Consider the following 26,061-nt stretch of genomic DNA (forward strand, 5'->3'; position numbering starts at 1 on the left):
ATGTGTATTTTGCATGTAAACATTTCGTGCCCTCGATGGCATTTTTGGATTCAGAAATTTACAATTTATAGTTTATATTTCAAATAACATACAAATAATGGTGATCTGGAAATCACATGATTCATGCATGAAAGAAATTACACCAATAAAAAAAAGGGTTACCTAACTCTTACCATAAGCATTGGTAACTGAAAAATGGATGGAAATAAATTACAACCAAAAAAGTTTATCATGGTTTATTAAAACCTTGATTCACTACTACAGTATAATATCAACATTCTCAATATTAATTGAAAAATATATGGCGAATGAAAGCATTTAAACACGTACCACAACAGTTTACAGAGCGTTTTAAATAAAATATTTTGAAAAAATATATAAATTATGAGTTATTAATGAACACATTCAAATTAACTAAATAGAATACAGCATGGCATTGCTGTACATATGCACATTCAAAGCGGTATAGATATCTATAGGCTGCGGCGTCTTAGAGGCATCTATTCTGTGGTAGACCATGTTAATAACTACCCATTCCTGGCATAATCCAGTTGCGACATAAGTATCTATATGAATCTATTCAAGTGAAACATACAAATACAATTCTAAAGAAAATTAATTCAAACCGAGTAAAGATCAGCCAAAACTGAAACTTAAGTCAACCTTCTGCGGTTTGAGGTTAAAATGTACACTCCAATTATTCCTCAAGCTAATCGAGTTATGCTAATTTGGCAATACAGCAGTTCAAACTCAACTTCAGCGATAAAAGAGGTAGGCTATTCTAGAAGTCCCCTCCCACTATGATCCCACTACATTAAGAGCATGTAGGCTAACTAATTATATCATAAACAACAGAGAACTTATCAAAAGGCACAAACAATGGCATATGAAGCTTGCTAGAAGTTTTGCTTTTATCCCTCCGTTGATAAAGTAATACTTCAGATGGTCATACACAGTTGCGGTAAATGGGTCATACATTTGTAAGGAATTGGGGGATTAAAATGAAACCACAACAGAGAAGTCAACTTTGGTCAAAATGATATACCCATGAATGAAGATCCTATACATTTCTAAAAGGCCACATCGACAGGGTTGCATTCCTAAAAGGCGTGTCATGCTTAATTGATTCTGTATGAAAGGAGCACTGGAAGTTCCCCACTGCATACCTACTTTACATCACTGCATTCAACGCTACGCATTCAGCCTAAACATTCACAACAAAATATTACCAAAGAGAAATCTTTCAGCCCCTGGTCGGTCAGTGGGTCATAGTCACCAATGTGATGGTATTTATTTGTAGCTGAAAAAGCTGGAAGACTTGGCCAGGGGGGCCATCAGCATGTTGGCTTGATTTTTGTGTGTGATGTGAATCTAAAAAGAGAGAAGGAAAACACAAAAAGCTATTTAACACAATAGAAATACAAATTATGTGTATGTTCTCATGGTCACAATATCAGAAAAACCTGTGGACTCTAAACACAGACTCCTTCTACAGAGCCATAAGACTACATGTTTGTTTTGGTACAGTCAGTAGTGACTGGCCATCGACAGTGTTGCATTGTGAGTTGCAAGCCATCAATATTTATAAAACATGTTTTGACATGTTTATAGACATAACATTGATAAAGTCCCAGGCCATGTGTTGGTTGGTCCCGATGTCCTGCGTGTGTTTGCTACCGTGTATGATAGAGCCATGTGTGTTTACTATCGGGTATGACAGAGCCATGTGTGTTTGCTATTGTGTATGATAGAGCCATGTGTGTTTGCTATTGTGTATGACAGAGCCATGTGTGTTTGCTATCGTGTATGACAGAGCCATGTGTGTTTGCTATCGACAGAGCCATGTGTGTTTGCTATCGTGTATGATAGAGCCATGTGTGTTTGCTATCGTGTATGACAGAGCCATGTGTGTTTGCTATCGTGTATGACAGAGCCATGTGTGTTTGCTATCGTGTATGATAGAACCATGTGTGTTAGTTTGTGCTACAGGGCTCACTGTGCAGGGAGGCTGCATCCAAGGCTCTCCATCGATCTGCATGGGCAGGGCCTTGGTTGTCCTGCGACCATTGGTAAGCAATGAGAAGGAGGAGCAACACAACAAAGAGTGAGCAAATAACAAACCAATTGCCCCCTCATCACCCCTCATTTGTATGTGACACGTGATCTGCTGAAAATGAAAGAGCACACTTCTATTATGCCAACGAGAATTCAGGGTCATGATTAGCAAGTGATGAAAGTCAATGAGGGCAGCCTTTGGCTGAGTGCCCAGGATTAAAACACCAAGACAAGTCTGAACATGACTGTTAGGGGGGGGGGGGGGGGGGGGGGGGGGGGGGGGCGGGCGTGCTCACCTGATGGTGATCTGTGAGGTCTTGGCCAGCCTCACTGCACTCTTCATGCCCGTGTAGATCTGACCCATTTCAATGACCCCCTCCAGTCCCACCACCTCCAGCCTACGGTCGCTGACGTCTGGATGCAAAGGGAGTCATGAGAAACAGAACCTCACAGAGAAACACGCCTATGATACAAACAGATATGATGAGTCAGACACTTTGTTTAGAAATGCCAAAATCCATGGGGAAATGTGTTCATAGACTCAAAGCTGGTGTCTATATTCATCCATCAAAGTTTCATCAATTAATAATACGGCATGAGAAGCTTGATTGACATTTACCGGGTCCAACCGTGACAAGGCACTGAACGCCATAAGGGTTTAATTCAACCTCCTATATTGTCACTGGCAGTGTCTTATCCATTACATATCAGTTTTAAAAGCATCGACAAAGTGGTTCTGAACCTGTCGGTTTAACCAGGAAGGACATTGAACATTTGATCAGTTTCAATTCAACACTTGACATGAGACGTTCATCAAACGGTGGAGGACAACTGAATCGACGGCCTAATATCCGTCTCCTTTGGAGGTCCCGGTCCGACGCCCGGTGACCCGGCTCAGGTACCTTGTGTGGTGACCTTGAGGACCTCCGGGTCGACGATGACCTCGGGCTCCTCCTGGCCCGCAGCGGCCTTCACGTCCCCCTTCTTCATCTCCCCCCACAGGTTGGAGCCGCCGTGCATGCTGGGAATGTTGAGAACCGCGATTCCCTCCATCGAGAGGCTACTGAGGTCTATAGGCATACCACAGCACTGACCACACACACAGAACAGGCAGTGAAGGAAACATGACGCCATTAAAATTGGCACTACTGTCTGACTGAGCACTTTTTCTACCATTCATATCAATGGTAACGCATCATTTTCTGTTCTTACCTCAATTGTCATACACTCATTGACTTTCTTGCAGGATGCAGAGATTGTTTCTGAAGTGGCAAATTCAAAATACCACAGCTTATTCTTCATTCTGTATCCGTACATAAAACAGGCCCCGCAGTTTAGTGTTAGTATTTAGAACTGGCATTTAAATCCTCAAATACAGTGCCAAACATTAACCCAAGCCAAGTGGCTTTGCAGAATTATGCCAGATCAAATATGACCTTTTAATCGCTACGAGTGTTAGAAGTGGCCCATTAAAGCCCACACAGTCCCCTAGGTAATGGAGTGTTTTACTGGGACTCAGAAACAGATTTGGATAGCTGCAATGCTGAGAATCATGATAATGATAATTATAATTATATTATATTATAACTACTGTCATATTTTGAACTACACTTAAATACAGTTCAAACTGACATGGATAGAGGACATGTTTGCAAATGTCTTTCAAGTGTATTTAAAGCATAATTCATAAATGACCCCAGACATGACATTTTGTGTATATAGCTGCTAAATATGGGAGAGATGGATGCTATTATTGAGATATATAATTTAGAAAATGGCATTTCATTGCTAAACAGCACGTAGGTCAAGGGAATCATCGTCTTTTGACACATAGGCGAATATCAGGAAGATTCCTGGTTTAAGTATGTCATTTTGTTGCCCACACCTGCTATTAAACTTCTGAGGATGCTTCTCCCTCATGGTGTGAAATCGGTGCGCAATGGAGGCGTCCTGTCAATCATAAAGAAAAAAGCACAATGATAAACCCGGTGAGAGACGGGACCGGCCTGGAGGCCAGAGAGGACAGGTGATGGATGCTCCTGTTCCTGGACCTGAGTGGGGGCGGACTCACCACTCCGATGGAGAAGTAGTTGTTGATGATCTCGTAGGGCACGGGGTCCCCCTCCTCCTGGTCCGGGTCCGTCACCACCCGCACGCTCCAGCGGTCCATGAGCACCGGGGAGCTGCCCTCCAACTCCTTCAGCACCCGGCTCAGGTCCACGCCGTCGTACCCTGGGGGGGCGCGCCACAACACCAATTAAACACTAAAACTAACGCTAAAACTCTGGGCCTTGGTTCTATTTGGAAGGGAGCACACACACGCACACACGTACGCACACACACACGCGTGCACACGCACACACATAGACATAACACACACACACGCACACACAAACACACACACGTGCAAGCACACAGACACAACACACACACACACGCGCGCACACACACGCACACGCGCACACACACTGAAGGTCTTTATCTTTGAAATTTCAAAGCCGTTTGTTCATAGTGTTAAGTTGCTTTCTCACCTCCTCCCCATCTGAGACATCTTGCGAGGTCGTTTCCTGTTCCGAGTGGCAGCACAGCTACAGGTGGTCGTACCAGAAGGTTTGCTTTGTCTAAACAGTGGGATGGGAAAAGGAGAATAATGATAGAAAAAAGGGAGAATGCATCAGGATCATTGGTTGGAAAATGTAAAATTATTTTGCTAGTGTTTAAGTGACACTGAGTACCAGTTATATCAGGGTTCTCCCAAGATAATGTCATAATGGCCTGGGAACCAAACTATTCTGCAAGTTCATATTTTTCTACGCATTTGCTAATTGACCTGGTGAAGAAATATCCGTGGAGAACCCTGAATTTATTACAATAAATGACACATTAGCACCACCTGCAGATAAACCAGAGTCACTGCAGCAACAGAGTCTCTGGCCAAGAGAACATCAGACTGCATTTTAATGAACTAATTATGAACATGTGCATCTGTTCTGCATCATGTACAGCCTACATCATATATATGTTGCACCTGCAAAAAAAGAAGCATGCTATAAAGTTACAATAGCTCAATCAAATGGCACATAAATAATATGTATACAATCAAGTGATCCGTTATAATAACCGGACGATCGATAACATGTGTAAATGAAATATAGGGAAAATCAATAAATAAATTAGCTAAATGCATACTTTATTAATTTCTCACCTATCGCATCCAGGATCCAGCCCACGGTGCCGTCTCCCCCGCACACCAAGATCCTGTAGTCTTGCAGGTTTCGGAAGAAACTCAGTCTGAAAATATATTGAATAAAAAAAGGCTATTTCAAATACAAACTAAAATAGCATTCTATTTTTGGTCTCAAGAGGGGCTTATGATATCGTTTGCTCCAGAAATCCATTTAGTAATGTGGTTCAGTATTGCATTTAGACTTCAATTTAGAAAACGACACCAAAGTTTCGACTTGTGTTTAACGTTCTTGTGATTAATCGAGCTAAGCTTGTGGCTGACGCCTCACCCTTGTGCAGGTCCCCCGTTCAGCAGGTTGAAGACCTGCCGTGGGTTCAGCAGGTACTGGAACTTCCTCAGCACCCTGAAGCAGAATAAGTGAAGGAGTGAGGCGACTGCAAAGGAACTCAACATTTATACTTCGATTCCATATTCAACATCTAAAAACTCGTGACTCACTTTTCGCCCTGTTTCCCTCCACTTTTAGGGTTCACAAACACCAGGAGAGGATGGGTGTTGGCCACTGGGCTGATCTGTACAACAGAGAAGCAAAACCGCCATGAGTTAAGACGCCAGTTGGCAAGCCCCCTGTCGACGTAACAACAAGGCAGACGGGTTGTGCAGAAAACGACTGACAGCACAAAGGATCCCTCCGGGCTGGATGAAAAGATGCAAGCCCCCATCCGCCAGAGATAGAAAAGACGGGACATGAAATGCCAACAAGGCAATTCTGAGGACCACATAGGCCTGTATCAAATGTCTCACAAACGATTATGTCTCTCAAACTGATTATTGAACATTGGCCCTCACCCGCGTGGAAGGGGGTAGCGACGAAGCAAAATGGTCGTCGCACCCTCACACCTCTCTCTCTCTCGCAAATGAGTGGTTGCTTATAATTGCTGTGAGTTAATGGTTATCGCTCCTCATATTCAGTTTCCCCACGCTGCAGAAATGTGAGGTGGTGCTGAGAGGAAGGGTGTGGGCGGTGCTGGACATGAATGGATGGATGCTATCGGACCCCTCCAGGGACCATCTAGGGTTCCTTACAGTACAAATGAGACAATGACACCAGTTTGTACTGTTTCCTCTGGACCTTTGTCATGGCTGACAGTATCCATGACAAAGGTCCAGGGGAATGTGTGATGTCATGGCTACGAACGATGCACTGTCCCCAGGACAGTTCCGAAGTAAATGCACAGATGTACCACGTAGCTATTTGAAGTGCCCAAAATGATATAGGAACAATTTAGTTTGTCTGTTTGTTGGTAATTAAAATCACTTGGTTGCAGAAGTCACCACTCCATCTTCCCGGAAACATCCAGAGTTTTATGGTCATACTGAACCCTGTAATAATATAATAGGTACTCAGTAGTCACAAAGTATCCACAGTATCAGTTCTTTGCAACACCAAATAGTTACCTCCATATTGCATAACTTCACACCTTGTTCTCCAATACCTATGTATGAGGATGTTAGAAGCTGTACAAATACACCCTAAATCTAACCCTAACTCTGAAGCGTTGAGCCTCTACTTTGGTGTCTCTCACACGTCCAGCATAGTGTCCAGCTGAGCTGATCATAAATAATAAAAAAAAAAAACACTTTGGTGTTACACTTTGGTCTACAGACAAACACATAGGGTACGGGAAACACCCCAGGTGAAACACATAACTTTCATCAAACATATGATACAACAGACATGATACAACAGATGAAGGGCTTCAGGCAGAGCATTGTCGTCACACAAAACATCTTCTGTCTTCTCAATCTGTACCGGGTTAAGCTATTTGCACAATTGCCAAACTCTTTTGTATTGAATACAAGTTTCAGCATGATCCCAGCAACAAAACATAATGGTCCTAGGACCTGTCTGTTCATTATTTTTAATAAGAACTTTGTGACACACAGCCATCTCTGAAATGCAAGTGGTTTTACATCCCATTCACGACGACAAAGATCACAAAGTGAAAACAAGCTTTTCCTCCCAATAGACACAGTAGTAGTGTCAGAGGAAGGGTGCATTGTCTCTACTGAGTACAACTGGACTTCCGATCTCTTTTTAGGTTGACATGTACCCAGGGTGCAGGTTTGTGGCATATATTCAGAGCGGAGTTCAGGTCACCAGACATCGGCCCGTTTGTCATGGAAGTCTATGTAGGGTGGACTGCATGTTTATTAACTCATTGAAAATGCCTTTGAATGAATCACACAATGATGGCTGATGAATGCAGATCCCTGTGGATATAACCGTGTTGTGCTGGGCTTGTGCTTGTGATACAGAAGGCGCCGAGCGCTCTACGCCCTCACTTTTCCCACGCCGGGTCGTCCTAGTGACACCTATTATCAGAGGCCTCGCCCTGTCCCGCGGTGCGCAGCCATGCCAGTTCCCCTGTGGAGCCTCCTCCCTCTCCTCCTCCCTCTCCTCCTCCTCTAGCCTCCTTGTCGTTGTGCAGGGACAATACCTGCAGCACCTGGCCGTCAGGCGTGGTGTTGAGCTCAGATTCCTCTGTGGTCGTTGGGCATCCGTTCTTCACCTCTCCTCGCCGCTCCTTCACAGAGACAGAACACCATCGGTCAGCTCAGCCCGCGTTTGCTTTAGAGGAATACCAGTGGCGTGCCTCAGGGTCGATTCTGCATTCTAGCAGAATCGACACTCAATAGTCATCGTCCTAGCATAGTTCATCAATAGTGAGCCTCCTAGCATATACAATCAATAGTGATCATCCTAGCCTATACATCAATATTGAGCATTCTAGCATATACACTCAATAGTTATCATCCTAGCATAGACCATCAATAGTGAGCCTCTTAGCATATACAATCAATAGTAAACATCTTAGCATATAAAGAAATGTAATGATGAGCAGCCTAGCCTTTAAAGACACTCAAAAGTGAGCATCCTAGAACACAAAGACAATGGTGAGCATCTTAGCACATAGAGACAATGGTGAACATCCTCGAACATAAAGACACTCCACAGTGAGCATCATTTAAAGACAGGAAGGAACCTTGAGTGTATGAGCCGGGAGTGTCTGACCTTTATGACTGGGTATATGGCCCAGGGAGGAAGGATGTGGTCTCGGAGGGGTCCGCAGGTGCACTCCATCGGCTCGTGGGCGACACACTCATCGTGGCGCTGTAGAGAAGCAGAGGTCACGTGACATTCAAACCCGTTTACTACAAAACGAGGTAGACAAAAGAAGAACATGAAAAACAAAAAGCTGAAGAAAAAACTGACAGAGATAATGAGAAAAAGTTCACGAAAAAGGTGAAAACGACCGAGGGAGGAAGGTCGACCGACCCTCAGCGTACCATGGTGTGGCACCAGACGCAATGTTTGCCCGAGAGGCCCTGGTAGCTCTTTATCTTCTTCTGGCATTTGTCACACTTCCCCGAGTCGCAGTTCCCGATCACCCAGTCATGCGCTGGGACCTGGAACATAGGTGTTAACCGTTTACAACTCGCTCAGTTACACGCTTTCTGATCAATGCATTCTCCGGGAACATGAATGTAAAAATACCCCGGTTTCTTTCTTTGACTTGACGTAAGTCCTGGTGCAGGGAGCCGTGCTCCTGTTGGCACAGCGGCCGTGGACTGTGTATTTACAACCTGTTCAACCAAACACAAGACTTACAATCACTATGAAAGTCTACATAGAAGCTTTCTATTTAGGTAAATAACATTGCTTGCTGTCTTCCAGGGAGAAAACTGTTGCATCGCTGACCTCTGCTGGTGCAGTTGAGTACTTACAGGTGCAGCACAGCCCCTGTTTCCTCAGTCCCAGCAGCATGTTCTGGCAGACGTTGCAGTAAACAGGCTTGTTGAAATGCTTCATTCGCCAAAGATGCTGCCCGTCCTTCTGGGTCATCTGTAGGAGCAAAGACAACGGTGTCATGGGAGACGTTCACCAGATCTCCTTCACCAAACATGGTTTGTGGTTTAGCGTGAATCCTTTTTTCATAATTGCTTAAAATAGTCTAGCGAAATCCTGCTGTCATTGTAAGAAACTACAACTCATCCTAACGGCTGCAATATGTGGAAACAAAGCTTCACCACTACCCCTTTTCCATTATAGAGATCTTCATATTTGTTGCTGGGTGTATGTGTGCTTTGTGCAAGGCGCGCAGTTCAGTCGCTCTTCACACCCACGCACTGACTGCTGCAGACAAATGGCATCTCTCATGATCATAACACAGCCCAGAGGGGACCAGCGACAGGCTGTCAAGCTCTTAACACTTAAGTCCTTTACATCTCTCTGTGTCTTTAGCCACAGTTTGGTTTTATTCCATTTTGTTGGCTGAAATGCATCCAAGATGCAAGTTACGATGTCATTGACTAACACCGGACAGCGAATACACACACACACACGCACACACACACACACACACACACACACACACACACACACACACACACACACACACACACACACACATACAGCCAAACACACACCAGTACAAATGGTAATACATGTCAACATTATTAGAGAGATTGGAATTTAAGCTAGGGTAGGCAATTTGGAGAAACCAGCCAAAGTAAGCTAGATTTAACATGTTCCAACTGAAAAAGTGACACCCATCCCTCAGGCTTCCCTCCAAAGCCACTTCCCCAAACACAGGATCTGCTCTGCTCGCTGTAGTCATGGTCCACCTAGCCATGTGGATGACTCATGTGCAGTAAGCAGAATGGGAAGCAGAATACGGGCAGAATGCGTGCGGGTAGCTGTGTAGATAGACAGTGTAGATAGAGAGGCAGGCCGTATACTTCACACATGTATTATTGGACGGGCTCATTACAGGCCTTCGACAGCCAAAGATACTGGATTTAGTCATAGCATTTTGTTGAGTGTTGTCGGAGCAAAGAGGCTTTCAACAGAAACACTACTCTAGCTGTAACCAGTGACATCATTGACATTGTACGTTATCAACGGTGCCTCCAACATCCAACAGTCTGGCCAGTGTGCCAGTGAACTTTGGGGAGCCGTGCGCGGAGTGCCGCCCACGCATGGCCTCCGCCTGGGTCTTGGCTGTACGGGTGTCTGGAAATAGCCTGAGGGGAAATCCCTGGCATTGTGGTGGAGGCTTGGTACACTCACAGAGCCTGTCTGGTGGGCCCAGTCTGCCAGCAGATGGCTTCACAGCATGAAGAAGGGATACGGGGGCTTCGCAAAAACCCTTCTGCAGAACAATGTGCCTTCAGAATGGTGCTTTAGGAGATAAACATACTCTCTGGATACCAAGACAAGCCTGCGCCAAGATCGTCCTGCCAAATGGTGCCTCCCTGGAGTATTCTGTGTGAAATAACACCCGTGTCTAACTAACTGTAGTGGTTGTAGTTAATTGATTTATAAAAAAAGAATAGACAAGATTGTCAGTTATTCGCGCAAACTAAGTCAGTAATTGTCTGCGGAAATAACACGGGACTAGTGGGCACCAAACATGAGGAACCACTGTTTCCTTTTCCCTGGTTTCTCAACAACACGTGAGCGCAGCCAGCCGCGCACACAGTGCTTCCTGGTGGCCCCACCGCCTTGAGCCAACACAGACTCACAGAACAACACAACAGCCGCCGGGGGGAGAGCGGGCCTGGGGGCTGGCTGTGTGTCGTACCTTCAGCCCCAGCAGGACCAGCAGGGGGATGTTGTTCATGCCCCCCTCCACCCACTCGTCCAGGGACACGGTGCCGCTGCTGTCGGCGTCGATGGCCACCATCATGTCCTTCAGCACCTGGGAGACACCAGAGTGCTGCCGTCAACTCTGGATCAGCACTCAGGCACGCACGCACGCACACGCACGCACGCACGCAGCACGCACACACACAAACACAGTGTGTGTGTATGTATGTGTGTGTATGTGTGTGTGTGTGTCTGTGTGGAATGCCCTGAACAGGTTTCCCGACTTTGTGATCATAATCTCCCTGACAGTTGTACCCAAGATGTTATCACTGGAAAATGAGTAACAGGTTTTTATTAGGCCAAATTGGTTTAGTGGAACACACACGTGGAAGCACATTTTATAATAAATGTGTCAAAGTTGTGGACTGTGTCTGTATTGTATTGTATTGTTTTACATTCAGAATTGTGTCATACAACTAGTCAATAAAAAGACAATACTGGTCTAGCTGATCAAACCATAGTTACTGTACTGTAGATCCCGGATTAAACATTCAGTACCAATTAAATTAGTCAACACAACTTGTAAACAGATAGTACTTTGGCCTTCTGGAATCAAGGTGCATTAGTCAGTGCTGATTTTGTTGACAACCATGAAATGCCATTCAAGCCCTTTACGAAATGTCTTATAACAAAGACCACAGTGCTATATCACTATTGTTTACATTCACAGCAGGCGTGTTAACTCATGATGCTCAAAGTAGAATTGGCAGAATGAAAAGAATCTGACAGATAATAAAGTTAGCTGATGTTTTAGGGAAGCCAGGAGAGACATTACGATGGTTTGATCACCCAGACGGGTGTGGTCCTCTCAAGTAGATATTTTCTTGCGACGAGTCATGTTGCGACGAGTCAGTCTTGTATATACAAGAAGCTAACCCCAGTTTCCTTGGACATCGTTTTAAAGTGCACCGTGATTAATCTAACCCTGTGTTACGAGGAAGGACGTGGCATAGAGCCCACAGGGGACTCACAGGTCTGAGTTCAGACACATCCCATCCCAGGTAGTCTGCGGCGTGCATCATCTGGGCTATGATCCGGTCCACCTCCTGTGGGTACGGAGAGGCAACCAATCAACACATTGAACCAACACACTGCAGGATCCAGAGCGGCACACGCTCTGTGGAGCTAAGGGACGGGATGAACCACTATAAATGTACGTATAGAAATACTGTACTCACAGAGCTGTCCAGGACCCCGTTGCCATCCCGGTCATAGAGCTTGAAGGCAACTTAGGAGGAGGAGAAGAATGAGAAGAAGAACAATGAGAGACAGATGGACCAATAGCAGTCAAGATAAATGTGTGTGTGTGTGGGGGGGGTTTGTGTGTATGTGTGTGTGTGTGTGTGTGTGTGTGTGTGTGTGTGTGTATGTGTGTGTGAGAGAGAGTCAGAGTGAGAGAGTGAGAGAATAAGAGAGCGAGAGAGAGAGAGAGAGAGAGAAGAACACAGGCTTACATTCCAGCTTGTCCCTGGGTTGACCATCCTCCAGCAGCGAGAAGTAACATGAGACGTCCTTCAAATAAACCTCTTCTACGGGCCAGAGGAGAAGCAGAGGAGATGGGAGAACGATTAGCCACAGCCACCATAGCCCCATTCACGTGCCTCCACTGCTAATCTGCCGCCCACATGAATGCCTATTACATCAGTGATAGATGTCACGTGAAAGAGGCCATACATTATAATGCATTCTAAGAGGTGCGTGGGGGGGGGGGGGGCGACAGAGGGGGAGAATGAAGGGGTTGTTTATGGCCGTGCCGGGGTGGTGCGTCAGCTCACTAGCGCTTGAGTTCTCAAAGGAGCGGAAGAGCCTCTGGCAGAGGTCGATGGGCAGGTCCTCCACCTCCAGGTAGGTCTTCAGGAAGAGACGGAAGCCCTCCTCGTTGATGCGCTGTGGAGAGGCGGAGCAGAGCCATGGATTATGTTGGTGTCCTCTAGAAATGGGAGGAGTTAGACCATGCTGATCAATTATTATTATTGATTTTTAACCCTAAGGAACAACATTGCACTTTCCATTACTTTAATAACCTTGAAACAATTTTTAACCGAAGGTGTTGTTATGCAAGCCCATACTTAAGAATCACCATCAGAAGAAGAAAAATAAGTGTTTGAGATTATACTGTTAAAGGGCAGACAGTGGTCTGCTGGAAGCAAAAGTGCACTATAACAAGAAGCTGGCAGAACTAGAGACGTCCTTGCTGCCCAACGGGTGTCTCAGGGTATTTTAATGAAACTACCATTAAACAGGATTCAGAATTACTGCTACTTTGCCAAAATGCTGCGTGCCAAAATGAAAATGTGTGTGTGTGTGTGTGTGTGTGTGTGTGTGTGTGTGTGTGTGTTTGTGTAATGTCCTGTGACTCACACATCCCCACTCTCCCCCCGTTTACTTTTTCATCTTTTGGATGTCGCTCTTCAAAAGATGGGGTAGCATGAACAAACACACACGAAAAAAACTGAAGCTGAATAAATGCCAGGCCATCTGTGTGTCCTGATATTTCCATTCCTCAGAAGATGAGCAGCTCAGGGCTAACGAAGCCTGGCTCCCTTGGAATTGATGAACCAGAAATCTACTTCTTGTTGACATTCCATTATTCCCCTGCTGGGACCGGCCGCGGCTGCCCGCTACTAAATCACCACAGGGTTTGGTACAATAACAGGCCGGGGAAGAGAACATTACAGCACACCGATGCAGCACACCGATGCAGCACACCGATGCAGCACACCGATGCAGCACACCAGCACACAGCACACTGTGGCGCTGGAACGCTTTGCAGAGTTTCATTACAATATCAAGCGGGCGATCCACACAGGTAATCAGACGTATTGGTCCTAAATCACAGATCAATCTCTTCTTCAATCTACTGTCTTGTTAGGGAGTGTTTCTATTAGCATATTTGCTGAAAGGGGTTGATTTTTCCATGGACCGGGGGTGGATGTCATCTGATGATCTATAGAAGTGCAACTAGACTAGATCTTATTCAATCACGTTCAAGCTTAGTCTGCATGGGGGCCGCCAGCATAGTACTTAGCTAGTTTATGCTGCGTCTGCACAAAACGGGAGGTAATTTCCATTTGCAACCTTGGTTTCACGCTCGTTCCTCTAAGGCAGCGCCGTCTGTCCTCAAAGCCCTTTTTCAATTCAGGACATTCAACACCCCAGAGGCACCTTTGCCTTAATACATTCATCTCCAGTCCTCCATCACCTGTAGTTTGTTATACATTCTTCCACACAGTTCTTTTAAGTAAACGCATGCCGGGAAGAAAGCCACGGCTGTGACAGAGAACGTAGTAGGACACGCTATCCTTCACCTCTCCGTGTCGGTGCTGGGCCAAACTGCCGTTTGCATCGAATTCCCTCAGCACATCTTTAACCTTCAGGCTGCAGTCTGGTAGGAGAAACACACACACGGGTTACACACGCTCAGGCATCTATGCACATGAAAGTGCAACTGCAAAACTTGTGAAATGCACGTGCAAAGAACCCCCCCCCCCCCCCGACTCCCAACACAAAAAGAGAAAACGACACATTTACAACTTACTCTCGGTAAGGAACCAATATAAACGTTTGGGTTATTGACCAAAAAACAAGATGAACCAGAATAGAAGTAGGGAAGATAATGTGCGCACAAAGATGATAAAAAAAAAAAGCCACTTGGAACCTGTGGTGTAACGCAAGAAGACCGCGTCTATAAAAAAATCAATAAAAGCAGCGAGTATTTCTGTGCTTCTGTGATATGGTGCGGGAGTGGTGCGAGAGCCACCTGCCACTAACCCCCCCAGCCTCCCATCCTCCCCATTACCCACATTCAATGTACTGCTGCAGCTGGATGAAGTCCACTGGATTCAGTTCCTTCACCTCTGGGTCTGAGGGGGCAGCCATGGTGCTGGGCTGCTCTTCTCCTCAGCCTGCGAACACTGGAGGAGGAGGAGGAGGACGACGAGAGAGAGGACCCACTGAGCAAGAGATGGAGTCAGATGATTGAAATCTAGAGCGAGAGAGATGGAGGGAAAGAGTGGGCATGGTGGGGAGCGGGAGGGGCGGGGGGAGGAGGGAGGATGCAGGGGGGGGGGGGGGGAGGCTGGGGGTGCAGAGCAGCAGCAGTAAAGTAGACTGCTGCCGCATCAAGCCAGGGCTGAGAGCAAACGCAGACAACATCCTTGCAGATTGCATCCGCTCTCGCCCTAATGTGATGCTACTAATGTAGTTCACCTAATGGTATGGCAAGAGACACACAACAACAACCTCGGACCGCGGCTCAAGGTTTGCAACGTTGAGTGAGCAAGCAATAAACCAGTTCAGGGATTGGCTTTTAGTGAGATTTTTGTATTTAAATTTACCATATAAAATGTCTAATATTTTACATGCAAGTATAAGCAGTGACTGGATTGACTGGAGTGTAAATACTCAGGCCACTGCTTCGCCACTGCCAAGGGGTATGGTCTGAAATAAGACACTCTAAACAAAGCTCATTTAAATAGTTTGAGAACTAAATAAGACAAAAGTTGCTTCAATTGATGTATGAGTCCTTTGAGTGATAGACTAGGAACTGTTGCCGGTAATGCAATGCTTGATTTCCTGGCGTCTAAAACACATATAATGGATGCATTAATTATTGATAATAATAACAACAGTAAAAACATTAATTGCGTGGCAGGTGTTAACACCAGGTGTTAGCACATTATATATATGTGATGACACAACACCCCCCCAACACACACCCCCACCCTCACACAACCCCCCCCCCCCCACACACACGCACACACACACACACACACACACACACACACACACACACACACATATATATATATTAAGTGGTGGCAGTAGCACTGTCACTTCTAATATCAACCTGTCTTGGCCGCTTGCTATAAAGTGGGTCTGAGTCTATTAAGAACGATGTCAGGCTGCAGACAGAATCCTTGGTCACTGGGGATCCCTCAGAATCGAAATGTTTTCCATTGTACTTTGGCCTTTAGCCATAACCCATTTTTACAACATCATTTGTCATTTCTACAAAGAAATATTAATGAGGATTTGTTCCTAAAAGCAACATGAAAATGAAACATCTAATGTCGAAAATGTTTTACAGTTGGCAAGAAATGTATGAGGGCTTCAGATAAGAGAGGGAGATGGATTGTGTTGATATCAATCTGTATCAAACATTTTATTTATATATACATATATGCCTGAAACACAGATTTTACTGTACAATCTCAATGGACTTTCTCTGGCAGGACATGTAACAACAGTACCAAGTAAAACATGCATTACACAAAAAGAATGAAAGGCAGCAGTATATACCTCTTCACACACATATGTGAATGAATACCAAGCCTCTCCATTGGAGGAAAGCTTTCACTGTATTGAGCTCTGAAAAGGTTGTGCTGTCCCCACTTAGCGTCTGCCAAAGCCCCGTCCCGGTGTTGCCAAGCAGCTCCGGCTGTGAAGCCACTCAGAGCGGAGCACAAAACCCCTAAGTAACGCTTCTACTGTGAAGTCAAAGGGCACTCTCACCCCATCACCCCTCTCAATACTTTAGATATTCTAAAATATTCTGTGCATTCACCAATACTAGCATGAACATGTCCAGGTGGATGAAATCAGTTACACGTACATCTTCAACACTTTTCCTTTTGTTTAACAGCGATGTGCTCCAACATGTCAGTTTCCTCATAACCAACGGAAAACCATCATTACCGCCCCATACGAGAAGATAGCGCATGATCTAATTCCTCTCTTCCTGATTGAATAATTATTTACACTCACAACACATTGACGTGGAGAGTGGAGATCCCCTCCAACAATGAGGGAGCAGCCCCGGATCACTGCAGAACGGGGAATCTGATTCAGAGAGAACACCTAACGCTTTGGTCAGCACTGTGGAACAGTCACAGGGTCAGCTCTGCGGGATTAGAACTGGCAGCAGCTCAAATAAACCAAGTCAGGGCACTATAGCTTGGGAGAGATTTGGTCTGTGTGTGCGTTGTTAACCTTCATACACAGTGTATGACATTGACCACCTGCTTCTGGTTCTCACTGAGATTACGCTGAAGCTCCGACACGGAAAGCCCTGGTTGGATGCTGTGTGTGTGTGTGTGTGTGTGTGTGTGTGTGTGTGTGTGTGTGGGTTTGTGTCCATACTGTACAATATAGTGTTGCCATTGTCTCTTTGAATGGAGAACCCATTAATGTTTTAAATTAAATTGGAACCGAGATTGTAACTGAATCCAGTAACTGCATTACGGAGGCAATGGTTGATTCGGAAGAACAATCGGATCGTCTCGGCTATAAGTAAACATCAAGGATTATAATTATTGGGCTTGTGAATCTGAGGCGGGCCTGTATAAAAATAAAAGTATTGTTATAATATAATTACAGAAATACATGCAGCCTTCTAAATAGATTAAACCAGTGGAAAGGGAAGACAAGCTAAATGAATTGCCAAATGCTTGGTGGTTTTCTTTCCAAGAGCTGGGTCTAGTGATTTACCATCTCCAATCTTTCTCAGGGGTCATTCTACACAAACACTCTTCCTATGCAGCGTCAGCCTAAAGGTATAGGGATGACCATTTTTTTGCGAGTAGGCCAGTGTTTGCACAAGCTGTCGTAACGCCCACACCTTGTGTCAAGGAAATCTGCCGTTTTATAACACCGGTGGGACTGAGCCTTTGAACCCCTTCGCTTTGTGCTCGGAAAACACGGCTTAGTGTTCTCCTTTGAACCGAGCGCTCGTGGAGACTGCGCTGGAAAAGTTAAGAGGCTATATTTAAAAAAGAAAAAACACGAAAACTATAACGGCAAAGAAGCATGACACACTGTCTCTCTCGCTTTCCCTCTCGAAGTGTGGCGGCCTGCGTGTTATATAAGGTTCGGCTCTGCGTGGTTTCCATGGAAAACAGGTCCCTTCATCAGCTACTGTCTGAACCTCGACACGGGTGACTAACCGCCTCAGGTAGTGGGAGGCGGTGGTGCTGGTGGTGGTGTGGTGTGTGGGGGGGGTCCTCCCTGACTTCTCTTGTTCCTCCCACGCTGTCAGACACTTCTGCTGCCTCTGAAACGGGAGGTGGGGGACGCTCTCACACTGAAAGTGCATCAGGCATGCAGATGCTACTGTGACTCAGTGCCTGAACAAGGGAATACTCCCTTACTATAAATGGCATGTTTGCTCAAAAGGTCACTTCCAGGGCCAAGACGTGAACTCAAGCACCAGCCTTCACTCTCCCTCTGGGTGGAACCAAAAAAACACCCTCTTAAAAGATTAAATTTCACTCAAAAGGGCAGAAGCTTGCTGTGGCTGCTGCTTGCCCCCCTGCTGTTGCAACATATATTCCTGAAGGGCGGGTTTACATGTTGCAATTGTGAGCAGCATGTAAAACTGCTAAGAAGCCCTACTAAGAGTGAGGGAAGTGTTGAAAGACGTGTGCACCATGAGCACTAAAGGTTCGTCACTAAAGTATGAATCACAGTGTTTTCTGCAGTAGAATGTGGGCGAAGCGTTCCTTGCCTCTTGGCTTCAAAAGGAGCATGGCTCATCTGTGGGTCTGACTGGGGCATGACTTATGTAAGGGCTAGATGTTTTTGTGGAGGCAGTGGAGAAATCCTTGCAGTGTTAAACACAAAACCTCAAACCTGCCCCAAGACGTGAGGGTACTGAGTCATTTGACAAGCAAGTTGCTCTTGTCAGATCGGCCTCAATAAGCAATACCAATTGGTTTACATTACATGTATAGATTATCAATATAATCCACCAGATCCCAGGAGAGAGCAGGCCTGCTATAGGAACAAATGTGTCATGGTCAAAATGCAAATTTAACATTTGTTAAAGAATAATAATGGCTGGTAAGTTACTACAGCTTGCTTGACTGCACAGCAGGATGCAGGGTATGAAGCATCAAATGGGTTCATTTATATTTGTCCTGCTCCCTCTCTTTGTGATGTAAACAGTAACCATGGGCAGAATGACCTCACTGCTTTATTGATTTTGCTCCTTGAAGCTCTTGTGCTGCTACAGAATACCGCTGGGTGTGTGTTTGTGTGCGTGTTTGTGTGTGTGTGTGTGTTTTCTTCCAGCAGAGGTAAATGCAGGTTTGATTCACTAGATTTCAAAGCATGTATTCGTTGGTTTACTTATACAAGTAAACAAAAGGAATAAATTGGAACAGATATCGAAAACTTGTGGTGTGACACGTGTAAGAAAACAAATAAAGCTCTACCCTCTATTGTCAATATATGGATGAGGGGGGGGTCCTCGGTTTGACAGCTCAGAAAGAGTCAATCACCAACGATGCTCCCTTTTTCTTCACAAAACAAAAATCTAATCAAACGTGTAGTACTACATTTGTATTCATTTCATTCCCACAATTAACACATTATTGCTCATGCTCATTACTGCATCTCAATATGTCATTGACATCCCAAATTTTACCTGACAGTAATTATCGCTTTATTCTAGTAAACAACCAAAGTAGGATCCCTTAAACCCAAAATCCACACTGTAGTTTGAATTCCACACCAGCCCTAAATAGCAGAAGCTGAGTGATGAGTTCTCAGACGTAATTCAAGAACTTGGCATTCAGAAATAAACATGGCCCAGTGTACTGCGTGACATGATGAAGCAAACAGAGCAGGAGGATCGCTCTGCTTTGATGACTAGTTATTATTAATAATCCTATCTTATCAATGCAGGTGTACAAATCAGCGGCATGTGGCTCAGGAGGTAGAGCGGGTTGGCTGGTAACCGGATGGTTGCTAGTTCGATCCCCGGCTCGAGGTTTCGAGGTTTCCCTGAGCAAGGCACCTCACCCTGACTGCCTCTGACGAGCTTACTATCTCCTTGCATGGTTGACCTCGCCTTCGGTGAGTGAATGTGTCCACGAATGGGTGAATGTTGGGCGATATTGTACAGCGCTTTGAGTGCCCACTGGTTAGAAAAGCGCTGTACAAATTTAGGCCAGTTAAGAGTAAACACAATATAAATCCTTCGCTTATCGAGCAGGAAGGCTACTCCTCCATACTGACGATGTGCCAAAGTTTGAGTGCGGCTGTCTTATCGTGTTGAGTGCTCTCTTTAACTTTAATAATAAACCACCCTGCGTTAAAGCACAGCTTTATCTCGGAGGAAGGATTGGCAATATAAGCATATACCTTTCAGTCCAGCCACTTCGAGTTCCTCTCTGGGTTTGTTGTTGTAGTTAGTAGCAGTGTACGCGGACGTCCAGGCGGTTCCTAGTCACGAATGAAGGAGAAGATTCTCGGCGAACTTCTCGTCTCCGCCGCCGACCGAGTGTGACTCGGAGAGCGCGAGTGAGCAAGTGTGAGTGGGGAGCTCGAGCGACTCCCACGCGGCACGCCCGACGCGTCTCTCTGCTTTAGCGCCGCCAACCCAAGCTGCGTATAAATTAGAGCGGCCGGCACCCCTTCACCGATTTAAAATGTTTTGCCTGTTTATATGTATGTTTGTATGTCAATTATGGCATCCATTACACTCCTGAACATCCCTGGAAGGAGGGATCCCCACTCGGCCTTCCTTCTCAAGATTTATTCCGTGCTTAAAAAGGGAGTTTTTCTCTGTCCCTCTGGGGGCTATGGTCATGGGGATGTCATAAATATATGACATGTTAAGCCCTTTGAGACTGTACCGGTGGTTATGGGCTATACAAAAAAAATACGTTGAATTGAATTGACAACTTTTACCAGATTTGTTTTTGTAATGTATTTGTTTTATTGACATTGCAATGACACTGGAGATTGAGTCCCCCTTGCTATTTGTGTCATAAGTTGCTGGGACACTAATAATGCGAGACTGCAGCATCACTGCACACTGCACAAACCACACAATGAGAACCAAGGACAAAACCAGGTATGCCACTTGGCACCAGGGCGCATGATGTCACATTCCGCAGTCCACAATAGGGTTTACACCCCACAATGGACAATCCGTCTGACGAGCTCTGTGCACCGGCCACAAACACACACACACACACACACACACACACACACACACACACACACAGTTTACAGATGCATATCAACTGAAAGGGTAGACGTGGTGCCACTATTTTAGTGCTTGCATTTAAACAATCTCAAATCTCTGATTAATTATTTAAAAGGGAATTAAGTCTGGCCGTGTATCTATATTGCATGTGGATGGATTTGGAATTTAGAAATAGCTTAAACATGGACCAGTGGCGACATGGTGTGGCGGGAATAAGATTATCACTTCTAATAATTCACTCACTTAGGACAAAATTTATATATATTACTTGGGAATAGGGTTAAATATTTTATTACTTTCTCATTTGAAAACCCATTTCAGAAGAGGGAAGAAAATCATACTGCAACAAGTTGCAGTCTCGCCATCTCAACACATCCAGCTTCTATCCCCAAAGGGCATTATAAGAGTACTTAAGCACTGTTTCCAACGAAGGCCATTACGAGCATGCCTAGACATACCTTTGCAAGTCCCACGTTTTTGATTAAAAAAAGCCGTTGATTATCAACATGAGCCATCAGAAGTTATTTATGTGTGAAGACTGCCGAAAAAGCTTTTATTTTAGTAATCAACAACATGATCACCTCGCATGCAAATGCTGATTGTTGGAATAAAATGTAATACACAATGTTGCATTTCAAAACAATAACTGTTTCAGCGTTTCACTGTGACACAACATACTAAATATATACAACCAAGGATGGAAGAACAAATTTGCAAAGAAGTTTAAATGTACTGAAGGCAAATGTACATAGATATGATCATATTTTCAAGCATGTTCATGTAAAAGGCAACACAATAAATAAAATAAATGGCACAACAATGTGAAGCACAAGGTCTCGTAAAATATACACAAAAAATAAGCAGAAAGCTAGCAAGAAAAAGTAAACCTTCCAAACAGTAACACACGCAGACCATTTTTTATCAACATCAAATAACAAAACAAAAAAAATCATCAAAATCATAATCACAGTCCAATTACAGTAAGAAGAATAAGAGGATACTATTTGTATAATTCAATATACTATGTCTATTTACAACCATTTATACAATTGGCGATATGTGGGGAGTACAGAGAAGCCTTTTCATATATTGGGATGTGGCAGAAGCAGAACAATCAATGTGTTAAAGCACTATGTATCAAGTTATAACCCTTGTAAACATTTAAATCTCTCCCGTACTCTTAGATATCAGTCAGGTTCAGCTGTCCTTCGCCAGGTTCATATGGTGTATTTCCTTATTTTAAGGCATAGGTTCATCGACTTTGTAGATGTACAACCTCTCGTCCCACCACAGTCGTTTAAAGTGAAACATAAAAATACAGCCTGGTTTATTGAAGCGGTGCTACCACTGCCATCGCTGCCTCGCCCCGGCCCCTCCGACCCAAATCCCCCCCTCGCGCTTGTCTCTGGTCTCCGCCGCCGCCGGCAGGTTATAAAATCTCCTCGACGCCGTGCGCAAAGATCATGACCAGGCCGGGCTCCAGGATCATGTCCTCCCCCATGTGCTGGTTCTCGCACGCCATCACCACCACCGCCTGCTTCCCCGGGATACGCTTGGCCACGTAGTTCTCGTAGTAGCGGCGGTTCATCTGCCGCGTCTCCAGCGTGGCGAGGCCCTGCGGCCAGTTGCGCTCGTGGGCGTTCTCGATCAGGTCGTTGACGATGGACAGCGGGCAGCCGCTGTCAATGAGGGAGCGCTTGATGACCGCCTGCAGCACGGCGTCCGGGGTGGAGATCATGCCGCCCCAGCGGGTCACTCTGGCGGGCTGCATGGAGTTCACCCACCTGGTGGGGGAACGTATGAGGAAGGAGAAGGTCATCAGGGGGCTGGGGGACCACAACCTCAAACCCATCACAGTGACAAATGTGACGTTATGAAGAATACAATTTGTTTTATCCATTATGTGCATATATATTTTTTATAAGTTGATAGTATTCTAAGCTGATTCCTTGGTAGAAATAGTTTTTGGACGCAAGAAAGCTTTTGTCAGAAAAAACAAGAAAACGCAAGTTAGGCAGGAGGGCTTTGAGTCGTGATCTCAGCAGGAAACAGGAAGCGGTAGAGGCAGCAGACCAGAACAGGTAGAGGGGACTCACTCCAGTATCTCATTGTATTCAATGCTCTCTTCAAGGTTCTGCAGGGTGGGATTAGCACTGCGAATGGCCCGCATGTAGGCTTTGAGCAGCTGGATGTCCCGCTTCTGAATGAGGGAGAACATCATCAGCGGCTTGTTAACTTAAGTCTATGGAGTAACTTATCCGTGACTAATTTAATTCAATTCTTCGACTTGTAATTTGAGAAAGCTTTTTTAATTAAAATGCTCTAGAGATATGAGATACTCAGAGAGAAAACAAATTCTTACTTGTTCCCCCAACTGATGCTTATGCTCTGCAACATTTTTCTCCAAATCAGAGATCTTGGTTGCCTGCTGTTGCACTACACTACGTAGGTGTTTGATGCAGTTGTGATTCGACATCTCATCCTTGGGCATCTCCAGCCTGTCACAGGGGGAGAAAGACGAAAATACGAAGAGTAGAAAACATAGACACTTCATTTTATGGTTTGAAAACACACAGTTTAAGAAGTGACTACTATATTACAACCGTATAACTGTATCTGTGTTGATCTCAGGTTTGACAGTCAAATTCAAATCTTCTCTTCACGTCACATTAATTATACGAGTGGCCTTGCTTTTTATCGAGACGGCACAGCCATGGCCAGCTTGCTGTCACTCTGAACGTTACTCACCCGCAGCCCTCCACACAGTTGACCGGCCTCTTGGGGTTGTGCTCGCAGTCCTTGAGATGGGATTGGAGCTGGTCCAGGCGCAGCGTGGCGATGCACCCGAAGCCTGCGTTGTCACAGCTGATCTGCAGCTTGGACAGCATGTTGCGCATGATGCGGGGGACGGGCCTCAGGTGGGCCAGCGTCACCACCGTGCGGTCCACCGGGCAGATCTGCTGCTGGGCGAACCACTGCGTGATGCAGGCATTGCAGAAGGCGTGCTCACAGTGCGGGGCCTGTGTGGAAATAAAGATACGGTCAAGCAACCGAAAAACAGAAATAGAGCAACATGAAGCACGATGCATGATGCACTGTTGGGAGTGACGTGCCTGCACTGGTTCCTCCAGTACGCCACTACATATGGGGCACAGCAGGTCTTCATCCACCTCCCCTTGGAACCTGACGACGTCATACCCCATGGTACATTACCGGGGCCCACAATCTCCTGAGAAGGGTGGAATAATGTTCAAAAGTTAACCTCGGAAGTTATAATGAAAATATTAGATTTTGTACAGAATGCTTGGTGAAATGTTTTTCACTCACAGTAAGCTATGGGTTCTTCCATTCAGTTGTTGATCAGCTGCTGACAGATCACACGTGGATTCTATTTTGTTTGACAGATACAAATAAATTAAACTATTATAGACGTACTTAAGCATTCGAATTACAGTACAAGTTCTGCAAACACCGACCAGGCAAAGCAACCCACGAAGTACGTTACGTTGATGACTTTAGATGTAGCCTTTATGCATTTAAGCTTAATCAACAATGAGCCCAAGCATTGTCTTAAATACATCCATCTGCCCAACAAATTAATTTCCACTGCGGTGTATACAACAATATATCCATCATGGAAACGACTTAAGAGAATTACTTAATAACGGCAAACACCGTTCGTTAACCTTCTGAATGCAGAAAACAGTCTTCGAACAATGTGATCGGCTGAAAACGATAAGACTGAAAACGTTATGCACATAAAATCCTGACAACTGCGGTAACATTGAAGGAGAGCTCCTTGTTTTCCCAGCTGAGTGGTGGCTGACCTATATTCACTGGGAGCATCACTGTCTGCCCCCAACACATTGTCCTACCTCCATAAGCGACCGACTTGCATGGTACAACCATCCTCAATAGCTTGACATAAGACATTAGGCATAATAGCCACATATGTTTTGAATGGGAGTCAGCATAAGAATACTTTTATACATAGACTGTTATAGCTATAGCTTCCATTGGCTAGCGTTAGCCCTCTCCTAAATGTGGGCAACATTAGCTAGCTAGCTGCTTGGCTCCCTACGCTAACCAGACAGGACGCTCTCTGGGCATATTACCAAGCTATTCTGCCGCTTTAGAGCAAGTTCGCTGTACAATATTAAACTGTTAGTTAAACTTACATGACCATGCAGTAAAATGATGGTATTCTCAATTTCATCTATTTGCCGACGTCTTGAGTACAACTAGCTTGCTAGCCACGTCTCAGGGAGCACTCTACGTCAAATCCGACGCTACGCAGACGTGCGGGGGCGTCGTAACGGTTAAATCAAAAGCTTCTCATTGGGCAATATAATGACGTATCACGAAATAAACTTGCTTATCGCATCAGTCCTTTTTGCATATCATATACAACTAAATGTAATGATTTGTAATCGAAAAGGTGATTAGCTATATATGATATACATATATAAAATATATAACATTTATATGGAAAAGTTTTCTTAAAACTTTTTTTATAAGCCTATAGCCTACCCTATTGTTTCCAAATCATTAATGCATGATCCATGCAATTTATTTTTATTTTATTTATTTATAAATCTTGATTTATTATCAATACAAATTGACTAAGCAGTGGAGTTGTATGCAATGAATGCATAGGACGATGTACTTATTGACATAAGGTGATTTAATTCACCCTAATTGCCTAAAACAGTACTACACCACTGACTGGATTGTTTTCCATGAATGCAGTAGATTTGCATCTGATACTGGGATAGACAAACAGGCAATGTAATTAACTTTGTCCTTGTTATGTGAGATGATTTGTCAGCCTCTGGGGCATCCAATATCTATTTGGTGTGATACCCCAATATTAATAAGAGCTTGTATCAGACCAATAACAGTCATTGTTGGCCAATTTTCAGTGGAAAGAAAAACAAAAGACCAAGTAAATATTTAGCAATAGCACTTTATTGAACACAAACAACCCTAAGCCACAATACTGAATGACAAGACCAATTGGCTGCAGCAAACATTTTATAAAATAGATTCAGGTTTAATGTCACTAAGTTCTCTTTTGTTTTCTTTTAATGTCAGAAAGACAGATGCAGGTTT

General features: G+C 44.7%; 2 protein-coding genes across 5 annotated transcripts; both read right to left on the reverse strand.

Moving 5' to 3' along the window:
• Positions 1-220: 220 nt before the first annotated feature.
• On the reverse strand, positions 221-20,272 carry dgkaa (diacylglycerol kinase, alpha a). Of its 4 annotated transcripts, none has more exons than XM_079740767.1 (24): positions 20,100-20,272; positions 14,759-14,869; positions 14,264-14,340; positions 12,731-12,842; positions 12,410-12,484; positions 12,134-12,183; positions 11,927-12,001; positions 10,891-11,007; positions 9,032-9,149; positions 8,802-8,890; positions 8,594-8,713; positions 8,319-8,417; positions 7,744-7,830; positions 5,741-5,814; positions 5,571-5,645; positions 5,261-5,346; positions 4,587-4,676; positions 4,127-4,287; positions 3,941-4,005; positions 3,268-3,358; positions 2,958-3,144; positions 2,352-2,469; positions 1,997-2,057; positions 221-1,371 (listed from the first exon to the last, which is right to left on the reverse strand). In XM_079740767.1, the coding sequence occupies exons 2-24, from the start codon at positions 14,832-14,834 to the stop codon at positions 1,291-1,293; spliced, it is 2,184 nt and encodes a 727-aa protein (XP_079596893.1). In that variant the 5' UTR covers positions 14,835-14,869; positions 20,100-20,272; the 3' UTR covers positions 221-1,290. The 4 variants fall into 4 exon arrangements, with proteins under 4 accessions (XP_079596893.1, XP_079596896.1, XP_079596895.1 ...); XM_079740770.1 differs by having other exon boundaries at positions 14,759-14,908; XM_079740769.1 differs by having other exon boundaries at positions 14,759-14,940.
• A 1,040-nt stretch (positions 20,273-21,312) lies between these two features.
• Positions 21,313-25,237, reverse strand: rnf41 (ring finger protein 41). The gene is made up of 7 exons (XM_079741049.1): positions 25,128-25,237; positions 24,277-24,337; positions 24,063-24,178; positions 23,698-23,969; positions 23,312-23,447; positions 23,046-23,149; positions 21,313-22,733 (listed from the first exon to the last, which is right to left on the reverse strand). The coding sequence occupies exons 3-7, from the start codon at positions 24,150-24,152 to the stop codon at positions 22,379-22,381; spliced, it is 957 nt and encodes a 318-aa protein (XP_079597175.1). The 5' UTR covers positions 24,153-24,178; positions 24,277-24,337; positions 25,128-25,237; the 3' UTR covers positions 21,313-22,378.
• Between the last annotated feature and the right edge of the window lie 824 nt (positions 25,238-26,061).

Source organism: Pollachius pollachius, assembly GCF_949987615.1.
Source record: "Pollachius pollachius genome assembly, chromosome: 8".
Lineage (NCBI taxonomy): Eukaryota > Metazoa > Chordata > Actinopteri > Gadiformes > Gadidae > Pollachius > Pollachius pollachius.

Excerpts from the sequence above, each read along its gene's own strand:
- rnf41 (XM_079741049.1), bottom strand. The coding sequence starts at position 24,152 with ATGGGGTATGACGTCGTCAGGTTCCAAGGGGAGGTGGATGAAGACCTG. Across the intron at positions 23,970-24,062 it reads TACTGGAGGAACCAGTGCAG|GCCCCGCACTGTGAGCACGC; the intron begins GCACGTCACTCC and ends ATTTCCACACAG. Across the intron at positions 23,448-23,697 it reads AACTGTGTGGAGGGCTGCGG|GCTGGAGATGCCCAAGGATG; the intron begins GTGAGTAACGTT and ends CCCCTGTGACAG.
- dgkaa (XM_079740767.1), bottom strand. The coding sequence starts at position 14,834 with ATGGCTGCCCCCTCAGACCCAGAGGTGAAGGAACTGAATCCAGTGGAC. Across the intron at positions 5,347-5,570 it reads AACGGGGGACCTGCACAAGG|ACTGAGTTTCTTCCGAAACC; the intron begins GTGAGGCGTCAG and ends ATATATTTTCAG. Across the intron at positions 3,359-3,940 it reads CCTCAGAAGTTTAATAGCAG|AATGAAGAATAAGCTGTGGT; the intron begins GTGTGGGCAACA and ends GTACGGATACAG.